At 36.1% G+C, this 14,071-nt stretch overlaps 1 protein-coding gene across 2 annotated transcripts in view; it reads left to right on the forward strand.

Moving 5' to 3' along the window:
* PLOD2 (procollagen-lysine,2-oxoglutarate 5-dioxygenase 2) overlaps positions 1-14,071 on the forward strand; it is a 97,791-nt gene that overhangs the window by 51,289 nt on the left and 32,431 nt on the right. For both annotated transcript variants that reach the window (XM_037525831.2, XM_037525832.2), the window contains exons 4-7: positions 1,934-2,097; positions 10,531-10,643; positions 12,398-12,461; positions 13,727-13,824. In XM_037525831.2, the coding sequence (XP_037381728.1) occupies positions 1,934-2,097; positions 10,531-10,643; positions 12,398-12,461; positions 13,727-13,824 (439 nt within the window). The remainder of the gene's footprint in view (positions 1-1,933; positions 2,098-10,530; positions 10,644-12,397; positions 12,462-13,726; positions 13,825-14,071) is intronic.

Genomic DNA, 14,071 nt, shown 5'->3' on the forward strand with positions numbered 1-14,071 from the left:
AAGTTTAAGGTTTGTATTAGAACAAATTTATTGTTTTAAAATTTATCTTAAAACATGTTTATATGGCTAAAAATAAAATTATTTTAAATGACAGCTTGGTACAAACTGAAAAGTGCGTTTTCCTTTCACCTCTTGCTTTTTCTTCATTCCTTTTTCTCTATTAACAATAATAGTAATTTTTGTATTTTGAGTGCTTATAATGTGCCATGGATTGTTCCCAGTTTTTAATTTTTTAAAAAACTTGATGAGATAAGTACTACATCACACATGTAAAAAAACTGAAGCATGAAGAGTTTCAGTAACTAACTTGTCTAAGGCTCCTCAGATAGCAAGTGGCATAATTAGGATTAGAAACCCATCTTGCAGACTTCAAACTGTAGGCCCTGAGTCACTTTATGTTGTCATGCTATTAACCATTTCTTGCCTGTTGATCCTGGAAGAAAGAAGAAACTATGTATCAAAATGTGTGTGTATTTGAATTTTAAGGTTCTTTTATTCCATTGAAATAAAAATAAAATATAAATCCTGTAGAAAATTCTAAAAGCAAAGGAAATATTCTATTTATCTGATCACAACTATATTTACTATTTTTTTTTAGAAAATTAGGTATAATTACTAAATTTATTTACACATTACCAACATTTTAATCCTTGTGTACAGGTCAAGCACTCTTGACTTGTAAAATTTGATTCATCATAAAGAGGGAAAAACAAGGGGATGCAGAGGGGAGGCTGCTTTCTTTGTAAAGCACGTTACCTGGAGATTATAGCACCAAACCAGGTCCACTCACACTTCACTGGACATGTGCCATATTTGGCTTCCCAGATATCTTTAGCAGGGTGGCCAGGTGCTCAGTTAATGTGATGAAGGGGATGCCGCTGCTAAAATAAAAGGCATTCTGATGTATGTGGGGGCCAGTTACCATCTCTGCCACAAACATAAGCTTAAACTATTGCTCATGTAATTTTTTAAAATGTTCTTTGAGTTTTTACTGTCATAAAGATGAGCAATAGTCTTTTGTTTTTATAAAATAATTCAAATGTAGGAAGTTATTAAATGTTGCCTGATGCATTCCTGCAATCTAGAGTGTTAAAAAGGTCCTTGAGACTCAGTGTGACAGGGAATGACCTCTATTCATTGCATCTGTTTTTTTGGCTATTAGACTGACCTGATTTTCATTTCGAGTACTAGTAATTTCTTCCTACTATTTGACACTGAGGATACTAAATCATGGAATTGTTTGTTCTCTTTGGCTTTGAGGTACAGTGTTGTAAGTGATACAAAAGAATTTGTGGTTGGAGAAAGAATAGAGAACTTAATGCTGAGTAGAAACACACTAGCTAGTGGCTTTTATACTATGTGTCAATTTATAGTATCATTCCCCCCTCCTTTCAAATTTACTGTGCTTTAACGAGATATGCTTCTTTATACTTTTAGGATTTCAGCCTAAATGGTAATTCGTATATGAATTCATATTGATGAGATTTAGTAGTTGAGCACATTTTGTCAAAGTTAATGAATTCTTCAGAAATTAAAATGGATAGGTACAATTTAAATTGAAATACTAGGGAGTTACAATGGCTACTCCTGCCAATGACTGTGTCTTCATTGCACGTTATTTAGCAATTTACTGAATTTCTAACAATTCATTAATGTTTTAGAATTTTGAGGAATAGTGGTTATTGAAAAGCATAATAATGCTAATACAAAAAAATCTTTTATATGGACTTCATTTGCCCATGTACTATAAACATGCATAATCTCATATAAGACATATAATTTGAGAGAAAAAAAATTTGATGTGCCCTGTAAATACTTGGTAAAAATATTGTATTGATTTCTAAACTCTGACATTTATTAGGAGCTTTTTCTTGTTTTATGCACCTAAATTCAGATTGTACTTTGAAACTTATCTTTTTCCTTGATGAAACAGCTTTGATGTCATATTTGCTGGTGGTCCAGAAGAAGTTCTAAAAAAGTTCCAAAAGGCAAACCACAAAGTAGTCTTTGCAGCAGATGGAATCCTATGGCCAGATAAAAGACTTGCAGACAAGTATCCCATTGTGCACATTGGGAAACGCTATCTGAATTCAGGAGGTGAGTAAGATACTGACAGAAAAGTTAATGCCAGTAATAATGAATTATAAATATTGATGAAACACCCTATTTGCATATTTCATATAACATGAAATTTACAATGACCCATATTTTATTACTACTGTAGAAAAATAATGTTTAAAGTCCATAGTGCATTTCTAGTTGGAAAACATTTTCCCATATATTATATCTTCTGAGGCTTCTAACAGCATTAGGCAGTATAATTGTTGTCATTTTCACTTTGTAACTGATAAAACCAGTGTTCTCCATTTATTTTAATTATTTTCATTTTAATTTGGGGGTTACATTTCTGCTCTTCCATATGTGCACATGTTCCACTCACCCTCTATTAAACCATACATGCCAGTACCCCATATACCTCTCTCCTTCTCCCTTCTGTTCTCTCTGGTAAGCATTAATTTTTTTTTTCATTGAGTTAAAGATTTATTCCTACCGTATTTTGCCTGTATATATTTTTGGTTATCTATATTCCACAGATAACCATCTGATATCTTTCGTTTTTTGACTTACTTCAAAATTACCACCTCAAGGTCCAGCCATTTTGTTCCAAATGCCACTATTTCATCTTTTTTCACCGTGGGGAAGTATCCCATTGAGTATGTATTCCACGTTTCTCTAGCCAGCCATCTGTCAAAGGGCACTTATGTTGGTTCCATGACTTGAAGATTGTGGACATTGCTGGTATGCACATCAGCTAGATAAATATTTTCATATTAGAGGTTTCATATTATTTGGATAAATATCTGATGAAGGTATTTCTGGGTCATATAGAATTTCCATCAATATTTTAAGAAATTTCCATACTGTTTTCCACAGGGGCTGTACTAACTTGCATGGCCACCAGTAGTGGAAAAGAGCTCCTTTCTTATTTAATTATGTATTAATTCTCTAATTCCTTTGCCCATTTTTTTTTTCATTGGGTTGTTTTTGTTTTTGTTGTTGTTGTTGTATTGGATAAGGACTTTAGTTTCTTGTCAGATGTGTGATGTGCAAATATTTTTTTTCCCATTCTGTGGATTGCCTTTTGTATTTGTGATGGTTTTTATTTGAGGAAGAAAAGCCTTTTTAGGTGCCATTTCTGCGGTCACTGAACTGGTCTACAGCCCGCGTCCTGGACCTGAGGGCTTTGGAACTGACACCCGGGGCACGAAATTCGGGGCATGGGATCCCCACGACAGTGGGGCACAAGGCAGACACAGCACCCCAAAGCCGTTGAGGCTTTCCCCACCACTCCTACTCTGTTCCCCTGCCCCACAGGGTAAAAATAACAGCTCCCCAAGGAAACTAGGAGAGCTCTCTGGCGCCACCTAGTGACCAGAAAAAAATCACCAGCATCCCATAGAATAGGGACCTTTCTTCAGTAAAGACTGCTTGAAACCCGCAAAAGGCTCCCAGAGGAGTCAGAGGTGAGCTGGGAAGTTCGCCCAAGCCAGGCCCCTTCTGACCAGCAGTCCGAGCCCAGAGGGGGATCAGACACCCACGGCCGGGCAGATCCAGCGTGCGGGAAAGTGTGCCTGTCTCAAAATGCCATTTTAGAATAGGGACCTTTCTTTGATAAAGACTGCTTGAAACCAGCAGAAGGGTCCCGGAGGAGCCAGAGGTGAGCTGGGAAGTTTGCCCATGCCAGGCCCCTTCAGGCCAGCAGTCCAAACCCAAAGCGGGAGCGGGCACCCATGGCTGGGGCAGACCGTGCATGTGGAAGAATGTGCCTGTCTCCAAAGCGCCATTTAGAACAGGGACCTTTCTTCAATGAAGACTGCTTGAATTTGGCAGAAGGCTCCCCGTGGAGCCAGAGGGAGAAGGTTCCCTGCACAGTCAGAGGTGAGCTGAAGGCCCCCACAAGCCCGGTCCCACCTGGCAGGAAGTCTGAGCCCAGAGGAGGATGCAAAGATTTGGAACCTAGAGTGCAATCCAGCTGCCCCACCTCCAGGGAAGTCTTTGGGACTTCAAGACGCACCTTTGTAACTAAACACAGAAGGAGGAGAGATTCTGTGACAGTGACCATTAACATAAAGTACCAGGCCTCCCGGTGGCGCAGCGGTTGAGCGCTGGGTTGCGAAGCTGCCCGCAGCCTCTGCAGCGCCAGTTCAATTCCTGGCTGCTCCCCGGCCACCTGAGGAGGGTCCCACATGGTGCACAGATCTCTCCTGCCGCCCGCTGCTCCCCTTAGCAGTGTACTTCGGTCCTTCTGCCTGCTCTGCTCCCCGCTCTGGCTCTGGTGAATTCTCTCACCCTCCCGCGCTTCTGACTGTACCCAGTGCTTGTATAAATAAATAAATCTTAAAATAAATAAATAAATAAATAAAATAAAATATAAAAAAAAAATACTCAAAGTACCACTGCCTCACTAGACTTTTGGCATAACAGTTTTTGACTCGTTTGGATTGCCAGTTTCTGAAACTCCCGAAAGAACACACCAAAAATATGTCAGCCAGTACCAGCGGCACAGTGTGCCAAGGAATAAGGCAAATTAGAAGACAGGCAGCAGGGAAAAGAAAAACTACAGGCAAGGTAGCAACGCCTCAGAAAAAAGACACACCACAAAAAGAAAACCACCCACCAACTTGTAACTACGGTGACTTGGAAGTACTTCTGAGCCTTCCAAAAAAAGAATTTAAAATTGCCATGATGAAAAAACTGATGGAAGTCATTAAGGAAAACAATGCTTAAGAGAAAGACATACAAGCAATCCAAATAGGAAAAGAAGAAGCCAAACTATCACTATTTGAGATGATATGATAATACCCATAGAGAACCCGAAAAACTCCACAGAAAAACTTATTCAACTAATCAATCAGTTCAATAAAGTGGCAGGGTACAAAATCAATGCGCAAAAGTCAGTAGCCTTCCTATACACAAAGAATAAATCTGAAGAAGAAGAAATAAAAAAAAGGCCCTTTAATTATTGAAACAAAAAAAAAAAAAAAACAAATACTTGGGAATAAATCTAACAAAAGAGGTAAAGGACCTATACAAAGAAAACTATAAAACACTGTTAAAAGAAATAGAAGAAGACACAAGGAAATGGAAAGACATCCCCTGCCATTAAAATGGCCATTCTACCAAAAGCAATATACAGATTCAGTGCTATTCCAATAAAAATTTCAATGTCATTCTTCAAAGAAATAGAACAATTATTGATGAAATTCATATGCAATCACCAAAAATCCCGAATAGCCAAAGTGCTCCTGAAAAAAAAAAAAAAAAAAAGAAGAGAATGGAGGCATCACACTCCCAGACTTCAAACTATACTACAAAGCCATAATCATCAAAACTGCATGGTGTTGGAACAAGAACAGACTCACAGACCAGTGGAATCAAATAGAAAATCCAGAAATAAACCCACAGATTTATGGTCAACTAATCTTTGACAAAGGAGCAAAGAATATGCATTGGATCAAAGAAAGTTTGTTCAATAAATGGTGCTGGGAAAACTGGGTCGCTCCATGCAAAAGAATGAAGCTTGACTACTACCTAATGCCATGCACAAAAACCAACTCAAAATGGATTAAAGAACTAGACATAAGACCTGAAACCATAAAATACATAGAAGGAAATATAGGTGAAACACTAAATGATATGCACATCAAAGACATCCTTACAGACACATCACCCAAAGCAGTGATGGTGAAGGCAAAGATAAACAGCTGGGACTATATCAAATTAAAGAGCTTCTGTGCAGCAAAAGAGACAATAACAAAAACAAAGAGAAACCGCACCAACTGGGAGAATATTTTTGCACACAACACTTTCAGCTCTTCACCATTGAGTATGATGTTGACTGTGGGTTTGCCATAGCTTTTTTTATAAAGAATAGATAACTTCTTCTTTAATCTTGTTGAATATTTTTGGGTATCTGTTGAGATGATTTTTTTTTTATATTTCATTTTTTTGACCTGATGAATGACATTAATTGATTTGGGTATGTTGACCCAGCCTTGCATCTCTTGGATGAAGCCGACTTGAATATGGAGGATAATTCTCTTGATATGTTACTGTTTTTGGTTTGATAGAATTTTGTTGAGGATCTTTGCATCTATGTCCATCACATATATTAGTCTGTAACTTTCTTTTTTTTTTGTACCATCTTTGTTTGGTTTCATGATCAGGGTAATGTTTGTCTCATAGAATATATTAGGGAGTTAGATATTTTTTCAAGATTTGGGAGAATTCAATGGAGGGGCCATATGGTCCTGGACATTTGTTCTTAGGAAACTTTGTATTACTCTCTGTTTCAAAAATTTTAATTGGACTGGTTAAGCTGTCTGTTTCATCCTGATTCAATCCTAGAAGACTGTATGAGCCTAAAAATTTGTCTGTTTCTTCTAGGTTGTCCAGTTTGTTTGCATAGAAACTTTTGTAACGGATTATTAGGTTTCTAAGGTTTTCTGTAATATCTATTGGAAATTCACTGTTTTGATCATCAGGCTCAAACTGTGAGACTAAGTTGTGCCTGGCAGAGAAGCGGCACTGCACCAGGTATAGCGGTCAGCATGTGCCATCTTGTAGTTATTACACCAAGAATTGTTGTTGCCACCTTATCCCTACCTCTGCTACTGCTTCTGCAGCACTGTGATATCCATATACCATCTCTTTTATTTCTGTAGCCTGGTGTCTCTTTCATCTCTTCTGGGAGGAGTGTGGAGAGGGAGCTTTTGGTGCCCAGATGGATCATAGCATTCCCAATTTCCAAGATCTGTGCCTGCAGAATTCCCATTCCCCTAAATTGGGTCTCTGCTTACATGCCTGTCAGCATAGTTTCTCCATTGAATTTCACAATATGCTGGGTTGCCTTGTTGTGGCTCATGTGGTCTATCCCAGCCTGTTCTCCTGGCTGGGGTAGCTACTATCTTTGTTACTTTCTCCCATCCCTTCCCCTTTGCTGCCACCAGCCTTATTTGGGGAAGTCCTTATTCTTTGGGAAAGTCCTGAGACTCTATGACTGACAGAATGTCTGACTTTTCCTAATTATTGTTCTTTATAGGAAAGAGAGTGATTCCAGCAGACTCCCTATTCTGCCATCTTGTAGGTAGTGTCTGTTCTCCAAATTTAAGTGTCACCTAAAGACAGTCAGTTGTTAAAGAAAAAGAGTGTGGATTAAGTTGTTCTTATTTTAGTTTCACTGAGAATTTTCTGGCTCTAAGATAATGAGTTTAGCAAATTCCCTTACATTGGAATTTTATTCTTAGTTTGTAATTATGTAGCTTTAAGAATAGATATAACTGAACTTTACTGATATTTTTAATATATTGATGAAAGTGAATGATTTATCTTGAAATCGCTAGTCAAAAATGTCTGGCATTGAGTATATAGGTACACTTAAAGTCCAGCATTAACTCTTATAGCAAGGATTAAAGGAATACAAAATCATATTTACCCTTTCCTCCCAATAGAAATAAAATTTGATTTAGAACTTTATTATCTCTTTGACTTTCCTTAGATTAAGATTAATGTAAAGATAGCGGGCATGAAATAAATACAAGTCAGGTGACATCGCAACCACATAGGTAAGAGAGATTTTGGGGATGCTTGGTATTTTCATAAATCATATTACTCAGGCTTGTTTAAATAAGTGCTGCTTGTGGTCTCATGATACCTGGATTTCAGTAAACTTAGCCACTTGTAACAATGAAACCTTTAATAAGCAATTTACTTTCTCTGAGCTGTCCTCATTACAACTTTGTTGCACTGCACATTATTTTATCATAGTTGTACTTTGGAGCTTTGTCAGTCGATTTAAATATTCATCTCTGAAAGCTCAAATTCCAATTTGCACTGCCTAGTTTTACCTGTCCTTTTTTAAAAATTTTTTAAATATATATTTTGAATGATTTATTTATTTATTTATACAAGCACTGGGTACAGTCAGAAGCTTGGGAGGGTGAGAGAATTCACCAGGATCAGAGCGGAGAGCAGAGCAGGCAGACTGATGAAGTACACTGCTGAGGGGAGCAGCGGGCAGCAGGAGAGGTCTGTGCACCATGTGGGATCCTCACCCAGTGGCCGGTAATTGAACCAGCGCTGTAGAGTCTGTGGGCAGCTTCGCAACCCAGTGCTCAACCACTGCGCCACTGGGGAGGCCCTACCTGTCCTTTTCTATCTCAGAACACCTATAGGTTATGGTTTTGGAGATCTCTAACATTTTATTATCTCCTGATATATCTACTTTATTTTACCTTCATATTCATCTTTGAATTTTACTTTTATATTCAACTCAGAACTTAGGTCTTATCATATTGGTTACTCTAGCCTCATTCCCTTAACAATCTTTCCTTCCTAGACTTATAGTCTGTTAAAGCCTGAGATTTGAATGGCTTACCCTCTCAACTCTCACTCTGGATTTTTTTACCAGAGCATTTGGACTGTAGATTAGTGTCTCTCCAAACTGTTAGGACCTCAGTAATAAATCATTTAATCTATCCTCAGGACTAGAAAGTTTAAAATCTATTTAGATATGGAACTCTGGGATTTAAAATAATATTTATATTAATTTTTACAAATATGCCAAACATAGTAAAATATATGAATATTTAGATAGTGATATGTGTACTCAGGAATCCAAATATCAGACATATGTACAGTACTGTGGAAAAGGTGTTTTATAAATGGGGAAGGGATCATATAAGAACATAAAAACATCACCCTTACTATATTTCTGTCATCAAAGTTATTAAAAAAATGTTAGAAATTCTGGATAGGTTTATTTCAAGTTTATATAACATTTTATCATGAAGAGCAAATATGTTATAAGGAAAAATTAGGAAATTGGAAACCATTGGCTTAAAATAATATGCAAATATAAGTGAAAATATAAATCATATAAAATATATTAATGTATTGAACATAGATACCTGTGAATAATATACAGCAGTGTAACCAATGTTGCCTCAATTAAAAAAAAAAGTAAAAAAAAAAAAAATAGGGCCTCCCTGGTGGCGCAAGGGGTTAAGACTCAACGTATGAAGCTGTCCGCAGCAGCTGCAGCATGAGTTTGATCTCCAGACAGGGAGCAATGCACATGATGTAACAAACCTCTCCTGACTCACCCGCTGCCTCCCCTAAGCAGTATATTTCCATTGATCTGCCTGTTCTGTTCCCCACTCTGTCTCTGGTGAATTCTGTCACCCCCACACCTCTGTCCTGTACCCCTGTTCTTGTATGTATAAATAAATAAATCTTTAAAAAAATTCCACATTTAAAAATTAAAAAAATGAGAATCAAGGAATAAAGTTATCTTTAAAAGAAGTTACTATTGCAATTTAAGTGATGTGTAAATTAAATATAATGTATGTCTATATCACATGCAATGAAAATAGACTTAATTCCTTTCATTTTTGGATTGTTTATAATTCATAAAATGGATAAGGAAATAACTTTTGAAAAACAATGATACAAAAGTTTGGTTTATAAAATGTTACATGCCACTCATTGAATATGTATTTCATCACAAAACATTGGTCATAGGGATTTAAAAAAAATTTTTTTTGGCGTTTCAACTTTTTTTTTAATTTGGAAAGAATAATAAAAAATGAGCAACCAGTGTTTGGTCTAGCCATGTTTTCATTTTGTCTTGTTTTTTCTAAAGAAATATCTCTGTAACTATTTCTTTTTATTCTTTTATTTCTTTTAGGAAATTTTATGTTTGAAGGTAAAATTGAGGCTTTTTTTAATTCACAAGAATAAAATTGGTTCAATGAAATTAACAAGTTGGCTACATTTATGAAATTTGGAGGAAGATTTAAACGAGGGAAAAATGATCCCGTTGTCTGTGTCTTTTATAGACAACTGTGTTGGCAAATTTAATGAGTATGCTCTAAGACTAAGGGGAACAATCCAACTTTAGACTTCCTTACCCCAGACTATGACAAACAGAACCTAGCCAGAAAATGGTTTAATAGGCATGGTAATGACTAGCTCAAGGAAAGGAAAAATTCCCAAAGTGTTCTAGATATAAATTTCTTTGGGATGTTTTCTGTCAGTGACAAATCCGACATTCCTTTGATTACATAAATGTCTCTGGCACTCTCGTAAATCTCTGTAGTAGATCTTTTTTTAAAAAACTATGACTCCTGCAAAGGATCCAAGAAGAGCATGGTTTCAGAGAACATTCTACTGCTTTAGTAATTCTCTTTCTGTAGGAACCTTGGAAAATATTAGTTCTCCTACTTGTAGAAATTGATTTTGGGCATGTGTTTATTCAAAAAGAGTCTTTGATTTGCAATCAGTAGCAAAACTTACTCTGTTATAGTTTTTGTATAAAAGGCCCATAATAACTCACTTTTTTCCGTGGTGTGAAATTCCAAATTAAGGATTAGATATAAGGGCTTTATAACTCTGTGTAGTCAGTGCAATTAAAATATAGGAGTTTTGGTCTTGAATACTAAAATCTTTCTTCTTTCTCTTATAATACAGGGTTTATTGGTTATGCTCCATATATCAACCGTATAGTCCAACAGTGGAATCTCCAGGATAATGATGATGATCAGCTATTTTACACTAAAATTTACATTGATCCACTGAAGAGGGTATGTAATAGTTCCCATTTTTGATGTACCATTCTTGTTCAAGATGGTTCCTTGCACTCCATCCACTGTGTCCTTATTCTAGGCATTTATAGGCAGAAGAATAAGGAAGGAGCCCTCAGTTGTGTCAACTCTTTTTAATTAGTTTCTTTACAAGTCTCTCAAAACACTATCTCATACTTTCTTTTGAGTAGAACCTTGTAATGTGGCCACACATAATGTGCAAAGAAATATTGTCTTTTATTTTAAGCACATGTGTCCTAAAAATTTGAGTTCTGTTTTTTTTATAGGAAACATGTTTGGGACAATAACAGTTCAAAGACCCTAGATTGAATATTCCTGAAATTGATTTAAGAGAACTTTGGCAAAAATGAGACTGAATGTATATAATTTGATAATATTTTAAATATATTAACCTAATAGGTTCATGTTTCATAATTTACTATATGGCAGATACAGCTCTAAAATTTATTGGATTATGTATTTATGGTGCTGTCTTTAGGAAACAAGGTTTTTTAAATTATGATTTACAATGAGTTTGCAGCTAAAGTTGTTTCTCTTTCTTACATAAATATACTTGAATCATATGAATATTTTCATTAGATACCTAGTATTGAAGAATCTTCATTCCTAAAATGTTTATTTTTCTTCATCTCCATGTTTTACTTTCTCTTTTGTGTGTTTGACATGGCAAGCATGAGGATGTGGTCTCTCCTCCGGGACCAGAAACTATTCTTGGCCTGAGCATTAGCCCACGTTGCTCGATGTTGGTCTTTTCTTAGTGAAATTCAACTGTGGAAGTACTCTGAGTCTTATTTAGCTGTCTTTGCTTTGGGATGCTTCCTTTGTAAACTCACTGCTGGCTTTGCAATATATTTAGTTATATAAGTGCTGTTTAAATTTCTCTCTGCACATAAGATTTTATCTGGTTAGCACGTGTCTTACACTGTTTGTCCAGACATAACAAAATATCATAGATTAAGGGGCTTAAACAACAGAAATTTATTTCTCAGAGATCTGGAAGCTAAGGTCAGGGTGCCAACTGTCTTTCTGGCCTATAGACAGCAGCCCCCTGCTGTCTTCTCACCTGGGTTTGGGGAAGCAGAGCATGGAGATGACAGCAAAAGTAGGGGAGGAGAGGGAGAGAGGAGAGAGCAAACAAATGAACTCCCTGGTGTTGCTTCTTACAAGGATACTCATCCCATCATGAGGGTCTGGACTCTAACTACCATAATTTAACCTAATTAGTGTCCAAAGGTTCTATCTCTAAATACTATCCTATTCATGTTGAGAGTTTCAAGATATGAATTTGGAGTGGGAGGCATCAAGAAAGATATATTTCTTCTGCCACTTGTTCATAATAGATTATCAAAGGGTTTCTGTTTATTGTAGTAACTTAGGGATACTGTGGGTTTATGTGCCAGAGGGAAAGATCACTTAGGGTCTTGAATTGGCAATTAATATGCTTCAGGTTAGAAGTAATTCATTTCACCTCTGCTAACATGTCATTGGTCATACTAGTCTTATGGTGGAGGAGTGGACATATTCGGAAAAGGAGCATGTGTGCTCACCATACCTTTCATCCTCTAATTTAATCAACTGTAAGATTATAGTCCTTCTGTCCTTCTGAAGAATATTGCTGGAATATTTTCATATGGGATCTTTATGTGCACTCAAAGCTCAAAGTGTATAAACATGAGAGTTTGGTTTCCATTGTTGTTGTTATCTTTCAATAATATCTCTATTCTCATTTTTAGGAAGCTATTAATATTACTTTGGATCACAAATGCAAAATTTTCCAAACCTTAAATGGAGCTGTAGGTATGCTTCTTAAATACTGAATTACTCATGTCTACCAGTGAACACCTGTGTTTTCAACTGTCTTTCCTTTGTTAACTCCATTTTGGGCTGTGACTAAAATTTACTATGTAGATGTTGCAACATCTAAAAATAATAGACATGAGGTTAGCTTGACATAGTTAAATACATTCAGTTAACATCATTCCTAAGACTAGTGCAGGAAAGATAAATTTCTGGTCTTACTAATTAAGATTTAGTGACTCACAATCTAGAGACTGTACACATTTTTCAATGTGCAACTTTGTGTTGTGTATTACCCAGGAGTATTGTAGTATGTTAATCTACCTGGAAGGTAACTGGCAGTAATATGCTGTGTTTTTTTTTTTGGTGTGTGTGTATCTCTGCTTGCATAAGTTCATAACCTTTTGTGTTTTCCTATACAGACACACATTGTGATAAATATCCATAAATACATTAAAATTTATTAATAAATACATTAAGATTAAATAAGGGACTACATCTGAGAGGAGAAAGCATGATTGTACAAAAAGGAAGAATTATGTAATAATAAATACATATAAAAATATAAAGATATATATAATATAAAGATATATATATATAATATAAAGAAAAAAGAAAAAAAGCAATAACCCATCAAGGCATTAATACTTTAAAAGTTAAATATACATTGCAATTCAGTACAATTCTTCAAGTCAATTCAGACGGCAAAAGGTTTCAGGATGAAAAGCTTTTAGTTTAGAGTGCTCAGGAATTATGAGAAAAACAACCTGAAAACAAAAACAAGCATTTTCTGTTCCCATTTGACTTGTCAATTCCTGGAATTTGCATTTGTCCTTATTTTCAAGAACTAGAAATAAATATCAAAGGTGGCCAATTACAGAAACCTTGCTTATGTCTGGCAGTGTCTATACATGGGCCCCATTTTACAGATGAACAAGTTAAGTTAATAAAGGCAATTGTCTAGGATCACATCTCTATCAAGAGGCAAAGACAGAAATGCAAAGATGCTTTCCTTCTGCCACCTACCCTGGTGGCATCGCACTTTACTTGGTAGCTGGTGCAGGTCGTAGTAAGTGAGATTGTTCAGAAAATATATTTATGTGGTCCTACATTTTGGATATCTGCTGACTTGGAGTAAGCTGAATTCCTGAAAATGTTGTAGCACATGGAGTAGTAGGCGTGAGATTTTTATAACAAGATATACACACACACACACACATTTTAGATTGCTAAAACCTGTTTTTCTATTTTCCTTTTTAACCCAGATGAAGTTGTTTTGAAATTTGAAAATGGCAAAGCCAGGGCTAAAAATGTATTTTATGAAACATTACCAGTGGCAATTAATGGAAATGGACCCACCAAGGTGAGTCATAATGACTTTTCCCTATTTCCTTATTTTTTGGAGGTAGACTTGGAACAATATATAAAATGGTGGCATCTCCTTTACTTCCTCCCCCCCACCCCACCCCCTCTTCTTTCCTTTCTTTTTTTTTCCCTCCTCTTTCTCCTTTAAATATATTAAAGAGGTTTTATTGGTGCCAATAACTTACTGACTTCATCTTTTACATGGTATAATACTAGGTTTCATTCATATGAATCATACTGATGAA

Source organism: Talpa occidentalis, unplaced genomic scaffold (genome assembly GCF_014898055.3).
Source record: "Talpa occidentalis isolate TD23 unplaced genomic scaffold, MPIMG_talOcc4v2.1 talOcc4.4, whole genome shotgun sequence".
Classification (NCBI taxonomy): domain Eukaryota; kingdom Metazoa; phylum Chordata; class Mammalia; order Eulipotyphla; family Talpidae; genus Talpa; species Talpa occidentalis.